The 23,648-nt window shown below is 40.3% G+C and overlaps 6 protein-coding genes across 6 annotated transcripts; 2 read left to right on the top strand and 4 right to left on the bottom strand. All coding sequences in view use genetic code 12, as the record gives it.

Annotated features, from left to right (window-relative positions):
* Positions 1–74: 74 nt before the first annotated feature.
* LRG1 (Lrg1p) lies at positions 75–5,257 on the bottom strand (the record flags this gene model as incomplete). The annotated part of the gene is made up of 2 exons (XM_064919957.1): positions 75–279; positions 1,005–5,257. 2 exons carry the CDS (start codon positions 5,255–5,257, stop codon positions 75–77), a joined length of 4,458 nt encoding a protein of 1,485 aa, XP_064771987.1.
* Positions 5,258–9,279: 4,022 nt separating this feature from the next.
* On the bottom strand, positions 9,280–9,831 carry RJT20DRAFT_100158 (snoRNA-binding rRNA-processing protein; the record flags this gene model as incomplete). Its single annotated transcript, XM_064915615.1, has 1 exon — positions 9,280–9,831. One exon carries the CDS (start codon positions 9,829–9,831, stop codon positions 9,280–9,282), a length of 552 nt encoding a protein of 183 aa, XP_064771986.1.
* Positions 9,832–9,881: 50 nt separating this feature from the next.
* Positions 9,882–10,949, top strand: MRPL6 (mitochondrial 54S ribosomal protein uL6m). The gene has a single exon (XM_064917986.1). It carries the CDS (start codon positions 10,135–10,137, stop codon positions 10,816–10,818), a length of 684 nt encoding a protein of 227 aa, XP_064771985.1. The 5' UTR covers positions 9,882–10,134; the 3' UTR covers positions 10,819–10,949.
* Positions 10,950–11,325: 376 nt separating this feature from the next.
* On the top strand, positions 11,326–12,376 carry RJT20DRAFT_131343 (mitochondrial 54S ribosomal protein uL3m). Its single transcript, XM_064917985.1, has one exon. It carries the CDS (start codon positions 11,473–11,475, stop codon positions 12,322–12,324), a length of 852 nt encoding a protein of 283 aa, XP_064771984.1. The 5' UTR covers positions 11,326–11,472; the 3' UTR covers positions 12,325–12,376.
* Positions 12,377–13,910: 1,534 nt separating this feature from the next.
* Positions 13,911–17,641, bottom strand: CRM1 (exportin). Its single transcript, XM_064921066.1, has one exon. It carries the CDS (start codon positions 17,296–17,298, stop codon positions 14,059–14,061), a length of 3,240 nt encoding a protein of 1,079 aa, XP_064771983.1. The 5' UTR covers positions 17,299–17,641; the 3' UTR covers positions 13,911–14,058.
* Positions 17,642–19,747: 2,106 nt separating this feature from the next.
* Positions 19,748–21,037, bottom strand: MDH1 (malate dehydrogenase). The gene has a single exon (XM_064917984.1). The coding sequence runs from the start codon at positions 20,833–20,835 to the stop codon at positions 19,822–19,824; it is 1,014 nt and encodes a 337-aa protein (XP_064771982.1). The 5' UTR covers positions 20,836–21,037; the 3' UTR covers positions 19,748–19,821.
* Positions 21,038–23,648: the final 2,611 nt, after the last annotated feature.

The raw sequence follows: 23,648 nt of genomic DNA, 5'->3' as shown, positions 1-23,648 counted from the left end.
GTTAATGAGAACTAAATATGACGATGACGTAACTTTCCACAAATTTTGCTAGTTTCTTGCCTAGTACTTCTTTACTACAAATTTCCACCTTGCTTAGTCCATTCTTCTGGGGTGAAGCCCTTCTGGGTGAAGGCATGAATTGATGCAATCTCCTCCTTGAGAGCTGTGTTCACCATACGGTGTCTCATAAGCTTATTCTTTCCCTGGAAGACGCTAGATACTATTATCACAGCAAATGCTTGTCCACAGCCTCCAGACATGTCTTCTACCTGGACCAAGCTTGCTTGGAGTCTTTCTTGAATCACTTGTTTAAACGCATCAGCAGTCAACGACATGTCAATATGTTTTTTTTATTAGAGAATTTTATGCAAAATTTGAATGCTAGCAAAATTAGCCTACTATGAACACTTTCAAGCAAGTTCTGTTGTTCTTTCTCAGTTCTAACCTTTGTTATAGTCAGTCTATTATAATCCCTAATCAATGAAGACTGTTCTTACAAAGCTTCATTGAATGAATAATCTGCAATATGGAAGGAAACCTGCACTTTTTACTGTGGTCGCACGAGACAGCTGTATGCCGGCAAACCAATTTTTTGCATCTTCTCATATTTTTGCAGTATAATGTATGAATGGGATGGATGGGTTGTGTTAGGAGAAGATAGTACGGGATAACCAATGAGAAGGAGTCGTAGTGGTAGTAGTAGTAGTGGTAGTCAAGATAATTGGAAATAAATCGAATATTAGAAAATTTTCCGCCTAAAACAGAGACCTCTGTCGTCTGTCTTACTCTATTGAACATATTGAACATATTGAACACATTGACGAGTTCATCTAATACAATTATTAATACATTGAGACTAACTATTCTGACATATACATACATACTCACTTATACACTCGTGTGTTCAAGCAGGATAAGGAAAGTGGTGGAAGGAGCGCAAAATTGAACACACTGTACAAGCATGATGTGTCACATTTCTGATCTAACCGTTTTACACAATGGACGTCTCTCCATGTGACTCAATCTGAACCTTAGAATGGCCTCTCGACACTGTATTCGTCCGCACCTCCTGATTTGAGATACCCTCTGGATGAGTGGATTCAAAGTTTTGGAAGAACTTATTATTATCTTTGAGTGATTTGTCGATTCTATGCATGATCTCTTTTGTTGTAATATTCTCAGAAGCATCAGCGCTAAATCCACACTTGTCGAAGAAAACGAGCAAATCATCTGGAATGATACTTAACTCTTCATGAACTTCAATTAATTGGTTTACAACCTCAATAGCAAGGAAATAAGTATCTCCGACTTGGGGGTGCATATCCTGCTGGTTGGACTGTTTAGAGAACAAGATATTAGGTGCAATAACGGTGGCGAGATTGTGGATATCCATCTTTGAGCCTGTTTCTTCATCGATTTCAGCAAAAGAAGCTACCCAACTAAAGAAGTAAAGCAAGACTTCGACAAGATTACGGTGACTCCTAGGAAGCATACAATAAGTCAACTGAAGAATCCTCTTTTTAAGAACAAGGTTGTTTTCCCGTTGAGAGGAGATCCATAACTCATAGAGATTATAAGTTAATAAAGGGTTTGGTAACTCTCTCAACCATTTCTTCATTAGTGCCGCTAATTGAACAGCTGTTTGGATAGAGAAATCTGGCGATTTTAAGGGATTCTTGTTAATTTGATCGGTCAACTCTCTGAGTTTTTTGATATTACCATTCAAACGGAAAATACCTTCAACAGACATATCCTTCTGTTTCAACGCATTTATAATATCATCGACAACTATAGGAATTCTCAAGCGAGAAGGACCCACACCTAAGTCAGAGTCTACTCCAAACTTCTTGGTCAAATCCTGGAGATCAACGCCGAAAACACCCATATGCTTATCTTTCTTGTCATTTCCTCCAAACTTGAATTTATCCCAAAATGTGGGCAGCTTTTTAGTTTGAATGAGACCAAGGAGTTCTTCCTTATTGTACTTATTATCTGACATCTGACTGAGAGCTTCCACGGCAATATGTCTCATAATAAAGTGCTCGCCCTTGTTCAATTCTGAGTAGTATTTCTGCTTCTTTGGTAAACCTCCACTACTATTACCATTGCTTCCACCAACTGGTACAGTCAACACATTGTCCAATGCACTTGCTGGAGTTGCCATTGAAGGACTCGTCTTGACACTCAGCATATGGTTTTGGCGTTGGTACAAGTTATGGTGGTGCTTGAAAGCATTTGGACGCTGATCACGAGCTTGTTCCGCTGCTACGATTCTTGGAATATCATCCAAGGTTAATGATTTCTCATTCTTCAACAAATCGGAAGTTCTATCAATATGAGTTGCCGCCAATTGCCTCTGAGGCTCATCCCTTATCTTAAGTGATTTCTTTACTGCAAAATGCTCATTCTCACGTTGTTGAGGTAAGTAGGAGAGCTGCGAAGAATTGCTATAATTCCTGCTTGATGATTTCAATGGCAGGCTATCGTCCTTACTAGGAGAAGTCCCTTGATTATCAAAGCTTATCTCAGCCATATCTTCAGCAATATTCTCATCAGTCAAATTTGTAAACTTCAAGTCATCCTGTCTGGCTTTGTTTGCTTCTGGAGCCTCTAAAATAACTGATTTTCTCGCATTCTGTTTGATCGAATTCGATAACTTCTGACTCTGTCTCCTTGTTCTAAGTCTCGTCACGTCATTAAGTGTCTTTGAGTAGTTGTCTTCAGCGACATGCTGTCTCTTGACTTCTTCTGCAGGTCTTGGAATTTGTTCTACTACTGGTTGCGATGGTCTTCTGGTAAATTCCACCTTCATAACTGTTCTCAGTCTAGAAAGCGCAATCTTTAATAGGTAAACTAACTGAGAAAGATCACTGACAAGATCGAAACCACCTGTCTTTGACTCCATATCAACATCACATCTTTTGCAGGTTAGCCGTTGACTACTTGTGTCAATTTGGGTGTCCTCAAACTCTTCTGCGGGTATATTTCTGGAGCATGAACTACAGTTGAAGCACTTAATGTGCCATCTCTTATTTTCATATTTGACACAGGATTTTTCAATACTTTTCGAACACACCACGCATGCATCGGTAGATTTTGCAGGAATTGCTAACTTTGAAGTGATCAACCCTATATTTTCTTGGTCATCCACCGTCTTGTTCAATGCTTCATACTCTGACGTGAGTTTCAAGAATTTGTCGGTTGCAGCAGTTGTACCTAAAAGCTTATTGACTCTGAGAGCGTTATTGAGACCAATTCTTATGAGGAGTTTGAGGTAATGTGCACATCCAGTTATGACTGAGAGAAGTTCAGCAGACAAACTGCCAGATTGTTGAATTTGTTTGGATTTACGGAGTATGGCCAAATAGCTCATAATTTTGCCAGATATATTTCTTGGTTCTTTTTTGAGAGGCTGGAAGTAATCCTCTTCGAGCTTGAATGACGAATCCAGATCATTTTGATGCTGGGATAACTGTGGTTGTAATTGCTGTTGCCTTGCTTGGGATTCTTGAAGTAAAGGGGTAGATTTGTCACAGAACTCGAGCACACTGTCAAGTGCATTGAATAACACCTCGACGTTTAAAATCAATTTTCCAGTTACTATTATACCAACAGCCTGGTTCCCAGTACATGCGTTTAACAACATATCACTAATGCAAGTGGCTGTGGTCTCTTCGTAACCTGAAAGTGTAAGCCAACATTTCATTACAACATTTTCTATCTGCTGTTCTATGGATATCAACAAATTGGGGTCGATACCAGAATTTTGAGAACCGCCATTATTACTATTCGTATTTAATTCCATTTCTCTGAGGTATAGTAAGTCACTCTCTGAAATTCCAAAGGACTTTTGAAGACCTACTGAATCCGCCATTATGCAAACGTTCCAGAATTTATGTACCATGTAACACTCTGGATGCCATTGTTGGTTTCTTCCTCCTCTGAACAATTCGACAAACTGCTTGACAATTGAACTTTGACAGCCTTCACAATGAGATGCATATAATTTGGAATAATGATAATGACAGTAGATATTCGACTCGTGTTCATAGTAACTTTCGTCAGACTCGAACACCTTATGACACACTGCACATTTGAAGTGCTCCAAATGATATTTGTTTCCCAAGGCTGTAATGTAAGGTCCTCTTAATGCATTATTACAAGTATAACAGATCAAATCAAGCTTCTTGAAGTAATCGTACTCACACAAGGGAACTTGTGTTTTGACATCATCCACCATGACTTCATAGGGAAAGAATTTGGACGAACATTGATTTCCACACTCAAAGCAGGTGAAGCACTCAACGTGATATGCATTGTGGAGAGCTCTAACAAACTGCCCGGTTATATCTAGACCACACTGACTACATACCTTTCTGGCTTTTCGGCGAGTTGTTTTCTTGGTTTGCGAGCGATCACCTGGCTCAGGTGAGCTTGTTTTGCTGTTGGTATTGCTACTAGATTTGCTGGAAACGGGAAGTGGCGGTCGTTGAAATTGCGACGAATCGTTGGTATTGCTACTGCTATTATAATTGAAGCTGGAATTGTTGGCCTTTTGTGAATTTGGTGAAATAGCAATAGAATGACGATGCTGTACCTTCAAATTGGCCGCAGACGATGATGCATTGGCGCTACTTGTAGTAATACCCTTCCCTGTTATTCCATTAACTTGAGTCGTTGGTATTTTTTGGTACTTTTGCTGACTTTGGGAAGAAGACAGTGCATTTCCTTCAAAGAAGAAGTCATTATGACTGCTATTGGTGGTGTTGGTACTATTATTATTACTGTTACTACCAATATTACTGTTAGTGACAGGGCTATATGATGGAGATGGTTTTGTTGGCATTGGAGGTATCAAAGCAGTCCAATTGGGATGTTGAGATTGTTGATATGACTGGGGAGCTCCTTTTTGTATTTGTTGCGGTCTCTGAGAAGAGATGCCATTCAATTGACGGGGTTGCTGTTGTGTGGCATTACTAACATTGTTATTGTACGACGGATTGAAGTCTTGATGATTTATTGGTTGGAAAATCTGGTTGGAAGCAGATGCTGGTTGTGATTTATTCCTCGTATGGGTTAGAATTGGTGCTGTGTGGGCTCTGTGACTCGGAGAAGGTACATCATTGAAGTAGTTCAATTCGGTTTCTGGAGAAAGTGCTCTACTGGATCTGTAGCCCTTTTTGGGAGATGATGAAGTTGGTATATTGTTGGATGTGGATTGGTTTGTGAAGTTGGTGTTGTTAGAAGGGTTCATCATGGTAGGTTATATTATAAAAGAATGACTTATTAGTTGGAATTGGGAGCTTGATAAGCGGGAGTTTTAGGAGACAATTATTATGACTGTAACGAACTTTGGGAGTACTATCACTGCTTTGTTGTAGTCTGTTTTGATGGGTGAAGGTTGTGGAATCCAGCAAAGTTGTGAATGACAGATCAACCTTCAAGCAAGTAAATACGGATGGAAAACAGTAATCTGTAGTGATTTCAAGGGACATACGATAAACCGGTCCTATTTATTGGAGTGATTGGTGAACGAGATTATGTCACTTGTGATCAAGCGCTTATTATGATGACGACACGATGGGAACTACGATGATTGAAAGTCTGGGATTATTCGATAGCTGGTGGATTTTCTGCTTCGAGTATGTGATTTCAGGCAAATTTCGAAACGTATGTTTACACGACGACCACGACTCTGATGGCGGTGACTAGTGATGGATGTATGGACACAGCAGCCGCTGATACTTCGAAGCTGACGGGGATGTGGACGAGGTGTGGTGTATTTGGAGACCGACTGGATCGGGTGTTATTGGTGGTAATTTTTATCGATGTTATGGATACCGTGTGGGGGAGGACCGACAACAGCCAGAAGATCCTAGTTCACGGGTATACACACAAACTCGATCAACAACAGTATTGACACAAGATACAAATGATAAAAAAAAAGAACCCAAAAAGACAAACGGGGAACAATAAATACAAATACACAAAAATGTGATTCCCAAACGAACAAAAATCGTACTGACAAAATGTGCAGACTAACTGTACCAGATAGAACGTAGTAGTAGTAGTAGTAGTAGTAATAATAGTCCACCACACTCTGAGAAAAATGGACGCCAGCGGTACTACAGGAAACCAGTAGAATGAAGGAGTCAGAGCCAATAAACTTCAGGAACCAGCCACCAAAACCTAATAATAACTTAGCTGTCGGAATAATAAGATTAGGAGGAATAGCGGTACCAGCAGTAAAAGCTGTGATTGTAGTAAGAGTAGAGAGAGCAGTAATAGCAGTAATAGCAGTAATAGCAGTAATAGTAATGGAATAATATAATAAGAATAAGAATAATAATAATAATAATAATAATAATAATAATAATACAACCAACAGTAATATTACAATAATAGTAATAATAATACTGTAACCTGCTACCAAAAAAAGAACACCTCCCAAAAAAATTTAGCGTTTTCACGACTGATTTGTGTTGTGGTTGTTTTTGTTTTGGCCGGGTGGGTGAGTGGTGAGGGAACAAGGTGGGAGTATTCAGTGAGGTGGTGAGAGCGTAGAGCGAGGGTAGAACGAGAAGGGGGTAGAGAAAGATGTAGCGAGAAAGGAGCACAAAGAGAATGAAAGGAATATAGAGAAGATGGAGAAATTAGAAAAGTTAGAGATGATAGAGATGATAGAGATGATAGAGAAAGTGGAGTATAATAATGATTGAAAGGTGAAGTTAGTAGACAGTGGATTGAGAGTCAGAAGTATATTAAGTTAATGAAGAAGTGGCGTATATAAATATGTGTACTGATAGATGTATTGAGTGCGTTATGTTTGTATCGTATCAGGTATTAATTAAGGTACGGTGTTGGTACCAGTCAGTGCAAAGAAATCGGAAGAGAGAAGCTTACAGAGAAATCAGTGAAACAGTGAAAACAGGGACGAGCGGGCTCAGATTGAGCTAATGAGGGTATCTACTAACCATTACAGACAAAGCGATCTGAGATACTAACAATGAACAATAGAAATAGAAATAGAGATGTCGGAAATCAACTGCAAGAGGGGAGCGGATTCATACTGACAATGAAACCGATTCCAACAGCGAAAGTCACAGCGACCGCCAAAATGGTACGAGCCGAATGGACGAAAGGGGACAGTGCAGTGCTACGTAAAGAGTTAGAGTTTACTGACGATCTGCTTAGGAGAAACAGTGTCATAAACACGTCTCTAAACTTCTAACGGATAATAATGCAGCAATCCATGTGGGGTGGAGGTGTGTGTGTTCTCTTTATATGTAGATGCGTAGTATATTCATGTTGGAGCCCTCAATAACAAATTAGTGGATCTAAACTAGAAACTAACATAGGTCATGATATCTCAAGACGACGTTTAAGTAAATATCGCTCAAAGGCTGCCAGCTACCTCTACAATGGGTATTTTCTCTAAATTCATTCCCCATTTTCTACTCTTCTTGGCATTCTGCGGTCTTATTGTCACCGCTAAATCAAGATCCCAAAATCGACTACACCACGATCTCCAGTCTCTTCATCGGTATCACCACTTACGCGTGTTGCCGATATTATTTGCTGCGAATAATATTAATAACAGTATCCAATTAGAATGCCCATCATGATGGAGAACTCTTGCTATCTCCAATAATAGCACTAATAATAGTCGCCAATAATATCAGTAAATACTAATAATATAGTTTACATTAATAATATTAATAACTCTAATAATAAATTATGAGAATACGACGAAGCGTTGTAGCCCTTGGTAAATGCAAGCACCATCTTGCCGTATGCTGGGACTATCCCGCTATTTAGTCCGTTCAAACACTCGGCCTGTTCGCAGTTTCGCCTTACAACTAATTACTCGCTTTGTACTCTCACTTCCCCAAGCAGATAGCCACATCAATGATGCAAGCTTGTACCTCTTCACCATCTCGCACACCACTACAGAACTGCGTGCCCCCTTGCAACAACCTTTCAACGTCTAATCTACCACTTTTTAGACTACATCATATCACGTCACATAGCAGAAATTGTTGTGTACCTCTACATTGTTTTATTATGCACTCTAAGGACAAGCTTCCTGTAACAATAGCCAAGAACCTGTGAATGTTAAACTAATGAAGCCGCTAGAGAATCTAGCATTCTCTCTTCGCGTCTCCTATCTTAAACAAACATTGACCCTTTCGCCATTACTGAGTCTCCAGATGACCCTCTTGGAATCCCCGTTGTACTACCCACACCTCCTGAATGTACTCTAACCAACCCCTTTTCCTCACCATGGCATGTGTAGGCCATGCTAAATATAGTGCCCATGCTAAATATCCTTCCCGATTCGGCACACGTTGATGCAGCGGGGCTTGCATTGTTTACGTAAGTGCTGTATAAACATGTGCGTATTTGACGCGTGAAGGGCAGTTTATAAATGGCTATATGCCTGTTGTTCCCAATTGGGAAACTACACATATGATGTAAACCCGCCTGTAATATGCAGGTGCTGTCCATAGGGTTTCAATTCCTGGTACTTGAGCACTAAAGCTTAGTCGTTTAGAAGGTTATTGAACTTTTAACAAGAGAACGCAAACAGAACTTGGAGAAGTTGCTTACGACCGCTATTGTGAAATTCCGGTAGAAGTAGTCATCTCGAATGGTTGAAATGGGGAGTGTTGATTTAAGATCATGTACATGAGGATGGAGATGTGAGAGCAGAACGGATTTTGCATTCTAATATGTTTCATGTGGGGGTGTAAGAGACGTCAGCTGTTTCAGTATGTTTGTAGTTGTGTATGAATTGGTGTATATGAAACACGAGTCTTTAGCGAGATGACGTAGGGTTCGTCTGGAAAATACGCTAACTTAGACGAGGAAACGACAATGAATATTATTGACCCCAAGGCTTTGGATACTTGGAAGACTTCTTCGACTTCTCGCTGCACCTGCAAATATGAACTTCTAGTTTTGGAATTCTGTAAACATGATGGAGCATTTGGGTGTCACTTTTCGCAAGAATTGGTTACTAGTATCTAATTTTTTGAATTGATGCAAATTCAAGATGCAAAATAATTTCGATGAGTCCGTCTAGAGATATATTATATCCAAGGAATCCAATGGTTCTATAAAGCTACAAAGAAAACATCATGCCCACTGGGACGATTTCTATATACTCGCTCTTCTACAATCTTAACTTATGTTACGCTATTGTACATTCGATGAAACCCTGTTTCTTTCTATAAACTACCAAAGGGTAGAAAATTATGCAATTATTGTTTGTTAAGACTATGCCAAGTCGTAGTCATCAATCTTGTTTTTGTATTTAAGCAAGTTTCTCTTGATCTTGGAAGTGTCAACCCAAGTCAAGTAATCTTCCAAATTTCTGGTTACTAAGTAAGCAGGGTCCGTTATCACATTTGGCCCGACTCTTACATGTCCTTGTTCTATGAAAGTCACTGCGTCGCTCACAGTTTCGGCCATCTTGAGACGACACATGACTACACCTATTCGTCTACGACAGATGGCACTGACAGTTACCTTGTTTTCCAAATCGGATATCTTGGATTTGGTGGCTAAAACACCCATATTGTACAATTTTTCCAACAACAACTGTTCGTGCTTTATTCTGAATGGATCCGTGGCCTGTAATAACGACAATTTATGTGCTAATTTTCTGATTTCACCACAAATTTTGTTATACTTATGGTAGTCTTCACGGTTTTGAATGTGATAAGTTCTCATTACCTGGGTATCTCTGTGACCCTGGTCCTGTTTCCAGTCGAGAAAGTCGACTTTCTTCAACAACTTCTGTTCATGATGTTTCAAAGCCCTCACCATTTTGTTGATATACAAGTATAATAGTAAACTATTGCTATTCAAACAAGAGATGAACTTCAATAGTCATCTCCATCATCTCTCTTCTTTAACTGAGAGATGCCATCAAAAAGTGAAAAATTATTGAGAAGATTGGTCACGTGCTATATCATGTTCTTTTGTGCACGTGACTGAATTTTTGTTCAAACCAAAATTTTTCAGTTTTCTACTTTTAGTGAAAATCGTGTGGAATGAAGTAAAGTGGTGGTTTTAGATATAGCGTTGGGCTTATAACTCGAACATATTTGCATTTCTCGATCGTAGACCATGTTTTCGAGAATATCGGCTCGAGTCGGGTTTGTTTCAACTCGTGGTTTTGCTTCGTCAACCGCTGCTCGTTCACATATCGGTAAGCTACCAATAAAACTCAGTGAAGAGGTACAATGCACAGTAGAAGACATTCCATTGGAATTCTGCAAGTCGTTTTCCAGAGGAAAAGACAACTACCTTCTTGACCGTCAGGTGGTCATCAAGGGCCCAAAAGGAACTTTGAAGACAGCAGTTCCGAAGTTCATTCAAATCAGCCATGACGATCATTCGAACTCCATTACCGTTACAGTAGAAAACCCCGAAGAGAAGGTCCAAAGATCAATGTGGGGGACAGTAAGGGCTCTTTTGCAAAATAACCTTATTGGAACAACTGAAGGTCACTTAGCCATCGTAAAGTTCGTCGGTACGGGTTACAGAGGGTTACTTGAAAATGGAAAGAACGGTGAAAAGTTGGTTTCTCTTAAGATCGGATTGCCTTACACACCTAAATTGGTAATTCCAAAGGGTTTAACTGTCACATCTCCTGGTCCTACTAGATTGGTCATTGAAGGTACTGACAAGCAACAAGTCAAGTTATTTGCTGCTGTGATCAGAGAACATAAGAAACCTGAGCCATACAAGGGTAAGGGTATATTTGTAGACGACGAGAAGATCAAATTGAAGGAGAAGAAGATCAAGTAGTGGAGAAGGGTGTTTTCGGAGCTCTTCTTTGGCTATGTATCCATATATTTACGTCATTCCTTGTATATACATTATATTCGTGTAAATTATCTGGTCCGTAATTTTTGTAGGATTTTTCGGAGAGAACTAGAGAGAAATTATTAGTCTCATGCTTGTAGCAACTTATCAAGGAACTCTAGTTTGTACTTTGTCTTATATATCCTAAACAAAGATATACCAAGAATGGTATATTCATGTTTTTGCGGCAAGGCTCTTTTTAACTTAGAACTGCATAGTATCATATGATCTTAACTTAGAGAGATCTTGTAAAGAATAGCATGTTTATCAAAAGCATAGTAATTGACGTCTAGCTTCTAAAAAAACATAATAGGTAGATTCATTGGAGAGCTCAAGTCTACTCAACACTATGGAACCTTTATTTAAATCCACCTAGAGAAATTTAGTCCCATGCTTTACCTATTCCCCTACAACTAATATACATCTATGCCGCAATACTAAATAGAAGATCTTTAAAGTGACTCCTGCAGGTAACCAGCAAACTTTTAACGACCAAAAAATTCGTTTTGTTAAAGTGAAAAATTCCTGAAGTGGTGTTCGAATTGTAAGAACAGTAGACCTTGGCTCCTCATATACTTGTAGAAGATCGTAGACGGTATGAATAATAGTATATGGGCCGTTGGCCGTAAGAGCGGGAGTCTTTTCATGGGCGGAAATGGCCTTGTTTTCACAAGAAATGTAGCCCAAATCACATCAATTCATGCAATTCCTTCTATGAGAAGTGAGGCTCCAGTTATCAACCACTCCTTGGAGGTTTCGAACTTGCGTAAAAGCTTATTGGGAAGACCTGGATTGTTGGGTATAAAGAGAGGTATGATTACATGGTTCACCGAAAAGGGAGAACAATTTGCTGCAACAGTTATTGAAATAGACTCGTGTGAGGTCATTAAGCACAAGACCTTGGAGTCAGATGGATACTGGTCGGTATTGCTTGGACAAGTCGACAAGCTTAAGAACGTAAATGAAAAGGAATTGGCCAAATTTGCTGCCGCAGGCGTATCTCCAAAGCAAAATATCGGCGAATTCAGAGTTAGGGACGAATCTGGCTTGATACCCGTTGGTACAGAATTAAAGGCTGATTACTTTGCTGTTGGCCAACTTGTAGATGTTAAGGCTGTATCCAAGGGAAAGGGATTTGCTGGTGTGATGAAGAGACATGGCTTTGCTGGTTTGAACGCTTCTCATGGTGTTTCTAAAGCTCATAGATCCGCTGGTGGTATGGGTGGTAATCAAGATCCTGGTAGAGTTTTACCGGGAAAGAAGATGGCCGGTAGAATGGGAGGAAACAATTGCACAGTTTATAATAATGAAGTTTTGCACGCAGATGGAGAAGCAGGAATCTTGGTAGTCAAGGGACAGATCCCTGGCCCTGCCAGAGCATTTGTAAGGGTACTTGATGCCACCAAGCTTTATGGAAAGTCGCTTAACGATATCAAGAACGGCATGTAAATAGAAAGAAATCGAAGTTGTTCCATAATGTACATATTAGAAGAAACACGCTTTATGAAACGGTTGTTGTTGATGTAGGTATATAGAAGACTTCCCTCAGTGAGGAGAAAGATAAAAGTACAGTACTAAGAACAGACTATCTTCCCCAATAAGTCAAATTTACCTGTCATAGTTTTATGGGAGAAGCTATGCTGGAGCTAGTCATTATAGGCATGTATCAAGATGTATATTACATTCCTATATCAAGATGTTATTTTGAACAAAATATATTTTAGCTGCGAAAAGTATATAATGAGTTGCCTTCGTCATCACCGAAACGACGGAGACAAAGCACCATGATCAACGAACTACAAACAACGGATACAAAGTAATCGGATCATACCACTGATCATACCACTGAATACCTACAGTTTGAAAGATACACATTCAATTTAATTGCTACAGATATACACATTTTCCAGTACTTGAGATGTTCACCTCAAGCACTTTTTTTGGAACATTAGTAGTGAAATTTATAAGAAACACCATTCATTGTTAGAGGGGTCGATAGTGCAAAATTACCAAGATAAAGCTGCTCTCTTATTGCTGGAACATAGATGAAACAAGTTCAGTCTTTATTGAACAACTCGTCCATTCTTTATTTAGTCCTTGCATCTCGCCACACTATATAATTGCTATACAAAAGCTATAAAGCTATAAGCTATAAAAAGAGAAATTTACTAGAGTTTTAGAACATTGTCTCCTTCACACTTGAGTTCTGGCCACAGAACATCAAGCCTGAAAATAAGTCGATGTTCTTCAGCGTCCCGCTGAATACGGTTGTTACTGCTGGCGTTGCCACCATTCTCATAGTAGGCCACGCCCTCAACAACAATGCCAGCCAAATGCAGAAACTGCAATTTGAACCAAAGGCAAAGGTTCCAAAAACTAGTTTGATACACCATTTGTAAATGAAGACAATTCCCGGATGGTTCTGGTAAAAGGCAAGAACCATGTACGATTTTGAAATCGATCTTCTGGCGATGAAGAAGAAGATCTAAATCACAATAATGAAAATTTTCTAATTGTCATTTATAAGTGCTGGTTTGAAAAAGGTAGTGCGAAAAGGCGAAAAGTGAAGTCCAAGAGTCTTCCATTGCCGGGTAACTCCTTGTATAGTGAAGTAAAAATAAGTTAAGAGAGAGCTGGGGGGCATAGTTGGGTGGTGGAATTATGTGAATGGAGGCGAAAGGCTCAAGTAGATGCTCATCTGCTACATGGAGTGTTACAGAGGTGAAAAGTTAAAATTTGGTGTCGAATGACCGCCCCTTTCGGTATTCTTGGTGATAGTTTTTAGTAAAGACGCTTTTATTGTGATATACACGTATATATGTTATATATAAGGTATTGCTATTAGGTTGGACATCTTCTTCGCTACAATGATTCTGTAGCTTGTTCATACGTCATCTTCCACACGATGACGCCCAAACCTTGTGATAATTGTAAAGATGTAGTATATAGTAGAGGATAAAAATTAAAATCAAACAGTAGGAAAAACAATATTAACAAGCTGGAGACGTAAGTCGTCTACTGGACATGACGATTCTCCATTGAAACTGGGATAAAAATTCTGTTAGGTATGTTGAATCTAACATTATGCTATAATATTGATACAGGGACAGGATAGGCGATAGTTCTGCAAATAGAAGACGCCCATAGATCTAAGGTAGGGATGATAGAAGTTCATCAAGGCAATTAATCATCATCCATTTCGGAAGGCTTAATTAAACCTCCGACTTGCAAGTCCTTTTCACGTTGAAGTCTATTCTGCTCTCTTCTTTCAATCTCCTTATCCTCGGCAAATAAGTAATCGGTTGGATCACCTCCAAATTCCTTCAATTGAACCAAGAAATCTCTCAAAGTAGCCTTGAATTTATGCAAATCATTGTATACTGTAGTCAATACGTTAAGGAAGTTAATCAACTGCTCCTTCTGCAAATTATCGAATGCTGATGACAATAGTTGAGCCAAGTATTGCTTCAAATATGCCGAGTTCGTCGTGCCATCTGGAGCCTGTTCAGAAGTGTACAATGGGTATTTAATTACGTTGTCTTCAACCAAATGGATTAGCTGGGCCAATAATTGTGATTGGTATCTGAAACCAGCCTTGTGGTCAGGCTGGGTGAAGACATAGAAGGTGTCGGACAAGATTTGGAAGTAGAAATTGACGTAGAATGCTTTAGTGAAGGGGGTATCTCCCAACTTTTCCACGTTTTCAATTAACTCCAATGTCAATGATAAACCATTGTCTTCTACATCACGGTTATTGTGCTTGAAAGCCCATAAAGCAGCATTTATAAGAGATTGGAATGCATCTCCCGATAATTGTAACAATGCTTGGAAAGACTTTGAGTTGATCTCTTTAAGCAATTTGTAAAACTCAACTCTATGCTCTGGGTATTCAATGAAGTCATTCTTAATCATATCCAAAGTACATTCGAACACGTTCTGCAAGATGAGAACCACACCCTCTGGAATTAAATGACCAACTTTAGAAACTAAAGCGGTCATACAGTTCAATACTTCTGCGTCTCTTGCATCTGGGACGTTACTACTGTAGTCCTCCAAGACAGCAGCGAAAAGAGGTTGAGCCAAGTCACGAACAATTTCTTCCAAATTGTCCGCCTGGTTAATGTATGTCTCAATCATTTTCAAGATTTCCTTTTTAATAGTTCTTAATCCTCTGACTTTTGGCGTCTTTGTGGCAATTAATCCGTCCTTTGCGACTAAATCGGAAATCATGGAGGAAACTGCCTTGTATAATGATAACATGTCAACATACATTAAACCCAATTGAGAGTAAAATCCTGGACCCAATGCTTTACATACCGACACATTAGTCTTGATAATGTTAGCAATGATCTTGACAGTGTCAGTATTAGTTAAAAGTTGTGGGTCTTGGCCCGCTTGCTCGATGATAGCACTCCATGCCATATTAGGCAAAGCCATTAACTCACCCAAAAGTTTGTCTCTGGCATCCTTCTGTGTCTGGGCACTAACTATAATACCACATGCCTCATAGAAGGTGTGCACCTGTTGTGGCTGTAAGTCCTCTGTGATTGTTTGGATGTTTCTGATGATCTCATTAATGAAGGGCTCACGTTCCTGTTGTTGAACTGCGACAAAATGCTTCTTACACTTGGTAGTGATCTTGATGAAAGTATCACAAGCCATATCTTGAACACCCTCGTGAGTTTCATGCATGAATTCGAATAACTTATTCACGACTGTCTTCAAGAACTTCCAATGTGCCTTCAAGAATCGAGGATATTGACCAACAATATACATAATGTTTGATGCAACAACAGCCTTGTTGTCCTTGCCTCTTTTCATTTCAGTCAAGGACAACAAATCCTTGATTACAGACACCAAGAATCTCTTCTCCATATCTTCATTCATGGTACCAGATATGGATCCAATTGCCCAACATAAAGTGTTAATGTTTTGCCATGACCATTCACTTTCATCTATCTGTCTGGCAAGTTTCTCGCTCATAATTTGCTCTGTGTCAACAACATTCAAATGGGTTAAATATACCAATACTTCTCTCATAGACTTGTATAACTGGATAGTGTCACTTTCCTTAACAAACTCACGAACAATTTCACCTTCGTCGTTTTCAACAACAAGAACTTCCTCTGGTCTCACCATATTCTCAATGATGACCAATCTAAGTTTAGAGAGGATCTTGGCGTACTTGTGCTGTCTCAATGGAAACTTGGCCAAAATGGCAGGATCTGGAGCTCCGCCAGAGGTTCTTAATGAGCTGCCATAACTTAATTGCATGAGAGGAGTTAACTCGTTCTTTGGTAAATTTTGGATTTCAAGGAACAACTCATGAACAAATGATGACCAGAAATCCAAGCAGGTCTTGAATAATTCTCTTTCGTCAATACGTGACAACTCTAACAAGTAGAATAAGGCATTGAGTAAAAGGTCTCTCAAAGCATCAGTCCTTTCCAATGGAAGAAGGTGATTTCCCAAGAAGGTACAAAGAAACATGGCCAAATCCTGTAAGAATGACTGGTCATTCAGAGATGCAACTTGGTATGACTGTTTAAGATTCGTGTCCGTTGGGATGATAGTATAGATTTGCTCCATAGTATTCTTGAAAAGAATAACAAACTTTTCTTCATTGTCTGGACCGTGCAATGATGCCACTTCCGTTAAGCATTTGAGTGCAACAGCTCTAGTATCAGGAGGAGCAAGGAATTTAGTCAGGAGCAAGTCCAACAAGTTAGTTTGGAAGATATAGTTGGATGGAATCCAGTGGATGTACTTCAAAAGAGCATTAAGAGTTGAGATAATAAGGGAAGGTTTAGATGTCTTGTCCAAAACCTCGTAACATAACTTGAAAATCTCCTCGAATTCTGCCTTCATGGAAGTTTTTAAAGCTTGAGCCTTAGCCTGTGTCAATTGATCCTGTGAATAATCAAAGACTTCTTCACTGAGTAATTTAAGGATAATCATATTGTTTTCGCAAACGTTAAAACTAGAACGAGAAGATAAGACGATTTCTGGGATGAATTGAGGCCAGTTGTGTGGCCATTCCTGCTTAAGAATAGAGACAAGTGTCAAATCAATCTTATTGATAAGAGCTCTTTGAGTTTCAAACACCTGCTCGTTGTCACAAAGAGAGATAATCATGTTGACGATGAAATTACGAATACCAATCCTTTCTGGCTCTGGGATAGTCTTCCAACGGTATTGAATCAATTTGTTCAAGCAGGAAAGGGCGATGTACTTCGATTGTGCATTCGAGGAGTTCGAAAGGATCTGGTCGGCTCTTTTCCAAGACTCTGGATGTTCTTGGAATTGATTCAAGACTGCTTGAGCCTTTTGTTGGTCGGCACCTGACCCTTTAAAGAACGAGTCCACGACTCGGTCGAAGAGAGCAATGTCTAGGTCTTTCGAAAAGTCAAGAAGGGAATCCATTTTGATGATTATATGAGGATGGGAATTCGAAGTTTAGAATGGTTTAAATCGACAAAGTAATAGCCAATAAATTCTAATAGTATTCTATTTTGTTTCGATGAAGACGATGATGAATAATTTCAAGGAAATTAAGTTTCAACGTTTTTCACGATCTGGAAACAACTTACGACAAAGGTAATTTATTTGCTTGAATGCCGCTGTTGATTGTAGTAATTGTCGTCGATGGCGCCTTTTGGCAATGGCAACTTAGGTGGCAATGAATAACGGGATCACAGGGAATGATGATCCTTGGTCGTGAACAGTTATATAATGACGTTAAAGGGAAGTAGCTAATGTAACCGAAATAACTTAAACTTATCACTTCACTCTTGTTTGGTGTCAATATCTATACTCTATTGATATCGGCTTCAGAGTCTTTGTAATATGCTGATGTATTCAAAGCGATCAACAAGGCTTGTTCAAACTATTTGATATTGCCAGACTCTCGCTGACCACTGTCAGTATTCTGTCGGTATTCAAACTACAATAATAGGTATTACTATCAGTTTTGTAACGACAGCAATAACAAAGTTATAAGCGCTTTCTATATCCAATCCGGGATCTTTCTTCAACTGTTGGCTCGGACTGTTACTCGTTGCGGTAGCGTATTAGTTTTACTGGACTTAAACTGCAACAATAAGGAGGAAACTAATGGCGGGTGTGTCTCGCTTTAGGTGCAATTTCTCGGTAAATGTCTATGCCTACAGTACTAGTGGCTGGTACTGCGCTGTGGTGATGTTTCCTCGTGTTCTTTTGCGGACTGTTGCTACTACAATGACACTCTGCTGTCAACACTTGCTGCCTTTTTGAAGAATCAAAACAATTTTTTCTGGTGCTTAGAAAAACTGAGAACGGAGAAATGAGAAATGAGAAATTTGGAGGAGGAGGATGTTTCTGCGGGAGGTTTGTTAGACAGTGAGGGTTGAGGGAGGTGAGGCATAGGGAAGAAGGGAGGGAAGAGGGAGGTATGGAAGGAGACATAATGGGAGAGAAGAGAGACAGAAGGAAAATAGGCATCGGAGGGAGGGATAGCGACAGCTGTGGTGACAGAGAGCACAAGAGAGTTAGTTCAAGTAAGAGAGGGATAGAGACTGAAGAGAGAGAGAGAGATTGAGAGAGATTGAGTGAGACTGAGAGAGACTCGGTAATAACAGTGATAGAGACATTAGGAATATGGTGAGATGAAACTAATTTTTAGCGCGGGAGATACTACGAGAGGGAGCGAGAGGGAGAGCATAGAGCATAGAGTCTACAGATAAACAACACAACCGAAACAGAAATAGAGACTAAATTGAACATAGCACATAGCACATTGCACCGAGCACAGAATACAAGCACAATTCCATCATATGTCAAAAACCGATGAGAACACCATGAAATACCATGCCCACTACAAATACCGACGCAAATATGAATACAGTATATGAATATTCCTGTAAATGGATGCGAAGTCTGCGTGTATTTTATTTTCTGTGTAGGACAGAAGAATGGACCAAGGAGAATGTATGGAGCATAATGTGGAATATAATATGGAACATAATATGGAATATAATATGGAACATAATATGGAACATTACAACAAGCTAGAGATTGGCGGTATTCCGATTAACATTTATTTTTATTCTTTAGTGGTAGAGAAAGGGGGAGGTGGGGCGGTGAGTGCACAAAGCACGATAAAGAAGGTGAAATTCACAGGAGTTGGGTCTTCGGTAGACCTTTTACCAATAGAAACTCCTCCTCTAAGATGTCTCAAGTACGATCTGAGATCCTAACAATCTACGCTTCATCGTGGCAAAAACTGCTTTTCTGGCGCAAAAATCGGGCATAAAATGAAACTTAAGGGGTAATCACAATTTAAATACTGCGTCATGGGTGTTCATTAAAAGGAAGCATTTTGATTGATTAAAATATTTTATATACACGCAATATTTTATTGGTAGCGCTGTTTGACTTGAGCTGGTATTCTCTATGAAGTAGAATGGGATATAAATATAGAAGTAAAACTGGCCAAAAGATAACTGAAAAGGTTCATTGGTGTTCTCTTTCATAAGTGGTCATATTGAGGGATACTTTCCCCAAATTTAAAGCTCGAAACATCAAAAATGATGAGAAAACTATTATATTGTTGCGAAATCAATAGATATGTGACTGGAAAAGCTTGTGAGGCTCCAATTTGGCACGGTTGCAAAGTTACAGTTCCCAAAACATAACATAAGTGTAACCTACTAACTTTGGAAACTACTTGAGCCAAAATTTACTCAGGAGAACCGAATCGGGTGGAAGGGGCAGAATCCTAGTCTTCCTATCACTAAACATTCTGGTATTTGATTCCTAGCTAGGTGACTCTATGTAGCCTGCCTGAGATTGTAGTCACCCAACACTGGTAGTTACAAAACCCGCTACTTAGCTCTACACTTTCTCTTTTCGTAATCCTATCAAAGGCTTTTATTCTCCTATTTTGAATAAATACTATTATCAAATAATCTATTTGGTAGCGAAGCTGACACCCTTAGAGATGTTACCAGACAATTGCTCCTTGGCAACAGCCAACAACTTCTTCTCGTCGTCGCTGATCTTGTTCAAGATCTCGTACTTGACCTCGGCAATACCGTTCTTGCCCAACTTGACTGGCAAGGAGAAGAAATCTAAACCACCAACCAATTCCTTGGCCTCGGAAGCACCCTTGATGGAGGAGTCCAAGTTTAAGTAAGTACACTCAATAATATCTTCGGAGGAAGAAAGAGCCTTCAAGATAGACTCGGCCAATCTGTAACCGGCGTAGGCCATAGACAAGGTGGCGGAACCAGCACCGCCCTTGGCTTGGACGACTTCGTCACCACCAAATTGGACTCTGCGGATCAACTCCTTCTTTTGCTCCTCAGACAACTTGTCGTAGAAAGCCTTGGAGTTACCTTGTGAGTACAAAGGAACGATGGTCTCACCGGAGTGACCTCCGATGACGTTGATGTTGAAGTCAGATGGCTTAGACTCCTTAGGGAACAATTGAGAAATGAAGGTGTTGGCTCTGACAATGTCCAAGGTGGTGACACCGAACAATCTAGCTGGGTCATAGACGCCCTTTTGCTTCAAGGTCTCGGCGACAATTGGAACAGTGGAGTTGACTGGGTTGGAGATGACCAAAACGAAGGCCTTTGGAGCATTCTCGGCAATACCTTCGGCCAATCCCTTAATGATACCGGCATTGATGTTGAACAAGTCGTCTCTGGTCATACCAGGCTTTCTTGGGATACCAGCTGGGATGATAACCAAGTTGGAACCGGAAAGAGCAGAAGCCAATGCTGTCTTGTCCTCCTTGCTGGAAGGCAAGAAAGACTTGGTCTCGGAGTCGGAGTTTATGTGAGACAAGTCAGCACCGACACCTGGGACATTGACGACGTCGAATAACGACAATTCGTCGACGTTCTGGTTCAACTTCAACAACAACGACAATGGCTGACCGATACCACCGGCAGCACCTAAGACAGCGACTTTAACCATTTTTTTGTACGAGGAATATATATGTATCTAGACAGAATAGATTACGGCTATAGGATATTACTAACACTATAGAACGTGGGGGAATACTCAATCACCTGAAAAGACCTTCCAAATTTTTCAAAATGGCAACCAAAATCCTGAATCGATCCACTATTTATATCCACGCGCCTGCAAAGGAGGGGAACCCAGACACGATCTAGGGCTGCCAGGTAGCCAGAGGATATTAGCCCATACCCCATACAATTGGCCCCGACGGAGACGACTCTGGAGAAGGGCATGCGATGTGGCGCACGTGACTTTCCTCTGGTCGGCGGGCCTCAACGAGGTCTCTAATGTCCGGGCAGATGGACTTTACCGTGGCGGGCGGTGGAGACTTGAGAATCTATGGGATAGTCGAGCCGGGTGCGACCGGGGTGAGTGTGGGAGAGAGGATTTGTACTGTACAATGTATTAATGTGTGGTTTGTTTTTTGTCTTTTGTCTTCTTTTGGGAGACAGAGAAGTCGATCAAAAAGTCCGCCCGGAGTGGGGTAGAGAGAGTCAGTCGCTATTTATTACACAGTGAGCAGTTCGGAGTGGGTGAGTTGTACTGAGTAGGTGAGTTGAGTTGAGTGGATTTATGGTAGTGGACCGAAGTGAGTGTGTGCTTTGTGGCATGGCACAGAATGAAAAAAAAATAAAGGCTGGCTCGGATAGGCGATTAGTGTAACTGTAAAAGACATATTATTAGAGGAATAGTGGCCATGAATAGGTTGCTAGACGTGTGGGGCTAATTGGCACAAAGTGAGTGGTTTGAATTCAAGGGATTAGAGGAACGAATCCCACGACAGTGGAATTCTGAACAAAAAAGTAATACTGAGCTTCGGAAGACCCGTTGGCACGTGACCTGTGATTTTCTGGGGTCAATAGCCTCGGAGGTCAATTTTCGGGATAGCTTGGGTGCAATTTCACAAGAACTCGAATTACACAGGCCATTGGAGACGTGGATATTCCATGATTCGGTTTTGGAACGGTCACAAATGGCTATGGGGGGGCAGTTTCCTTCGATTGACGTGCAAGTGGTCCTAAATGAAAATAGTCAGACAGAAGTAATATGGAGTAGCTCCAATCAAGAGTCTAGGTATTGGTCTGTGCGACGATCCGATGTTAAGTGCAACAATGAATAAATGGGTTCCAATTATCGAGTTTCGGAGGTCAACTCGGCAATGCAGGCCTTCATCGGCAGGGAGTACCGAACGATGGGAATCCAAGTAATATTGACATGGCACAACCCTGTCTCGTTAGGCCTGAAACAGGAATGGAGTGCCCGGCGAGAGCAGTTAGAGAGAGGATCCTGAAACCACCGAGGCTCCTAAACGAGAACCTCATGGATTGCAATAAGATCGCTATTTTGAGCAAATTGGCAAGCAAGGAAGAAATCGGGAACTCCTGGCGTAGTTGCAACTGTGAAATTCTTATAATGTGAAAAGAATATAACTAACAAGACCGGGAGCTTGTCTCCACAAAAAATCACGTGAGAATACGAGTTTGCAACTGTTCCGTGATTTCTTTTAAGGTGGTTACGAGAATGCTTCCATAATGTTCTCTCGAAGTCGCCTTTAGAATTGTATTCTTGATTGTAAATAGATTTGACTTTTGATAATCCTAGTCGATTGCGGTGCCGTTCCATTGGAAACTTGAAGAAATCTTATTTGAAGAAAGTACATCTGCAAACAAATGGAGATCTTCTAGAAGGGTGTCTATGCATGCGCTCCCTCCAGAACTAACTATTGATCCAGTACATTTTCCAGACACTTGTAGTGGGGATTAACCAGAAATTCAGACGTGTATGCCTTCAGAAATACTACATAGGTAGTCTCGGCTTGCGGACGCAATAGATATCAAGAATGTTCCTCTATGAATAAGATTTAAAGGGTGCAAAATATTATGGGAATTCTCCCTTAAATTATACAATTTTGCATTCAAGAAGTGAATGAAACATTGCTGGAAAGAATATATATGTAGGATGGAAGTACTATGACATCTTCAATACCTCTAGTCACGTGTAGATGATTCATCTACTTCTGGAACCAATGTTATCTAAGTAATAAGGTAATGACGGGCAGGGGTACGCAAACCAGTAACATATGCTTAGACGCAGCAAACTACTAAATTGGCCTGGTGTATTTCTCAAAATAGCTTCAACCCCGGTTATCACCGTCAACTCTCTGGTCAATTCTGGAGGGTATCCCGACATACCCGTTTTCTCGAACCCAAGGTTTCAGAAGACTATTGGAAGGCTGGTGACAAGAAACGTCCGAATTATTCTTAAAATGCTGGACAATAGGAGTAGATGACTATGGGGCTGCAGCAAAGGCTAATTTTGGAACCAAAAATGTGCCAATATATTTTTAGCTTTTTGCAAGGCTGGCACAGTGATGGAAGAAATTCTCGGAATAAATAACCTACCGACACAACAAGCCACTGCAGTGTCAGGAGTACCAGGCGGCAAGGCGAACACTTGCCACTTGTCTGTTACTCACGGTTACAAATCCGGCGGAATCTTGCAACCAAGCATAGAACACGTCAGGCGTAAACATGATAAAATATTCGGAATTTTATAAACTTTTATTATGGCCAATATCAGGAAAATTGTTGTTTGAATATGCAACCCCACACCGTTAACACGAGTGACAAAATCTTGATTCACCATGGAAACAGTGGATCATTGGGTCCTTTTCCGGCTTCCATTTGGGGAGGAATAATGACAAATGAGGACCATCTGTCGCTGGAAGCCGTTCTGCGTAGTGATCCATGCGTTCTGTGCGCTGCGTA

Source organism: Scheffersomyces xylosifermentans, assembly GCF_036884685.1.
Source record: "Scheffersomyces xylosifermentans strain CBS 12540 chromosome Unknown RJT20scaffold_8, whole genome shotgun sequence".
Taxonomy (NCBI): Eukaryota; Fungi; Ascomycota; class Pichiomycetes; order Serinales; family Debaryomycetaceae; genus Scheffersomyces; species Scheffersomyces xylosifermentans.
The sequence above is the reverse complement of the archived record's forward strand: the minus strand, read 5'-3'. Positions and strand labels throughout refer to the sequence as shown.